The sequence below is a fragment of the Branchiostoma belcheri genome, unplaced genomic scaffold (genome assembly GCF_001625305.1).
Source record: "Branchiostoma belcheri isolate BF01 breed outbred unplaced genomic scaffold, Haploidv18h27 scaffold380, whole genome shotgun sequence".
NCBI lineage: Eukaryota > Metazoa > Chordata > Leptocardii > Amphioxiformes > Branchiostomatidae > Branchiostoma > Branchiostoma belcheri.
In genome coordinates this window covers 91402-92474 of record NW_017803999.1, presented here as the reverse complement: position 1 = coordinate 92474, position 1073 = coordinate 91402, and the positions used below count along the sequence as shown (strand labels likewise).

The 1073-nt window shown below is 45.8% G+C and overlaps 1 protein-coding gene across 1 annotated transcript in view; it reads left to right on the top strand.

Annotated features, from left to right (window-relative positions):
• Positions 1 to 336: 336 nt before the first annotated feature.
• Positions 337 to 1073, top strand: part of LOC109476620 (transient receptor potential cation channel subfamily M member 1-like) — a gene marked incomplete at its 5' end in the record, with an annotated part of 8962 nt that continues 8225 nt past the window's right edge. The window contains 3 exons of the mRNA XM_019777616.1: positions 337 to 417; positions 543 to 623; positions 757 to 946. Of these exons, the coding sequence (XP_019633175.1) occupies positions 337 to 417; positions 543 to 623; positions 757 to 946 (352 nt within the window). The remainder of the gene's footprint in view (positions 418 to 542; positions 624 to 756; positions 947 to 1073) is intronic.

Sequence of the window (1073 nt, the reverse complement as noted above, 5' to 3'; positions counted from 1 at the left end):
TCTTCTCTGGTAAAACCAATAGAACTGAAACTCTAGTTGGTGGACCTGGTGTTTGTCATGGTTATCCTGCTGGTTTAAGTGTTGGGTTAGGCTAGAGTTAGTGATAACCTTATGTGTTTGTTGGTTTATTTGTATCTTGGATCTTGTTTTCTTCCTGGTGATTCTGCTGTTGTTAGGGTTTAAGTGAGGAGTAAGGGTAGAGTTAGTGTTTGTTTGTTTGTTTACAGTTGGTGGACCTGGTGTTTTTCCTGGTGATTCTGCTGGTGTTCATCTTTGCGTACGGAGTGATGCGGCACACGCTGATGTTTGTTTGTTTGTTTGTTTGTTTGTTTACAGTTAGTGGACCTGGTGTTTTTCCTGGTGATCCTGCTGGTGTTTATCTTTGCGTACGGAGTGATGCGGCACACGCTGATGTTTGTTTGTTTGTTTGTTTGTTTACAGTTAGTGGACCTGGTGTTTTTCCTGGTGATCCTGCTGGTGTTTATCTTTGCGTACGGAGTGATGCGGCACACGCTGATGTTTGTTTGTTTGTTTGTTTACAGTTGGTGGACCTGGTGTTTTTCCTGGTGATCCTGCTGGTGTTTATCTTTGCGTACGGCGTGATGCGGCACACGCTGATGTTTGTTTGTTTGTTTGTTTGTTTGTTTACAGTTGGTGGACCTGGTGTTTTTCCTGGTGATCCTGCTGGTGTTTATCTTTGCGTACGGAGTGATGCGGCACACGCTGATGTTTGTTTGTTTGTTTGTTTGTTTACAGTTAGTGGACCTGGTGTTTTTCCTGGTGATCCTGCTGGTGTTTATCTTTGCGTACGGCGTGATGCGGCACACGCTGATCTACCCAAACAGCCCTGCGGAGTGGTCGCTGATCATGAACGTCTCGCTCATCCCGTACTGGCAGGTCTACGGGGAACTGTTCGTGGACGAAGTGGAGGGGACAACGCCACACGGTCAGTATTAGCACTACAACACATCGTAGTCACTACATACAACGCCGCATGGTCAGTATCACACAATCCTTACACAGCACTAGTACTACATGTAGTACTACAACACCACACTGTAAGCACTATAGGG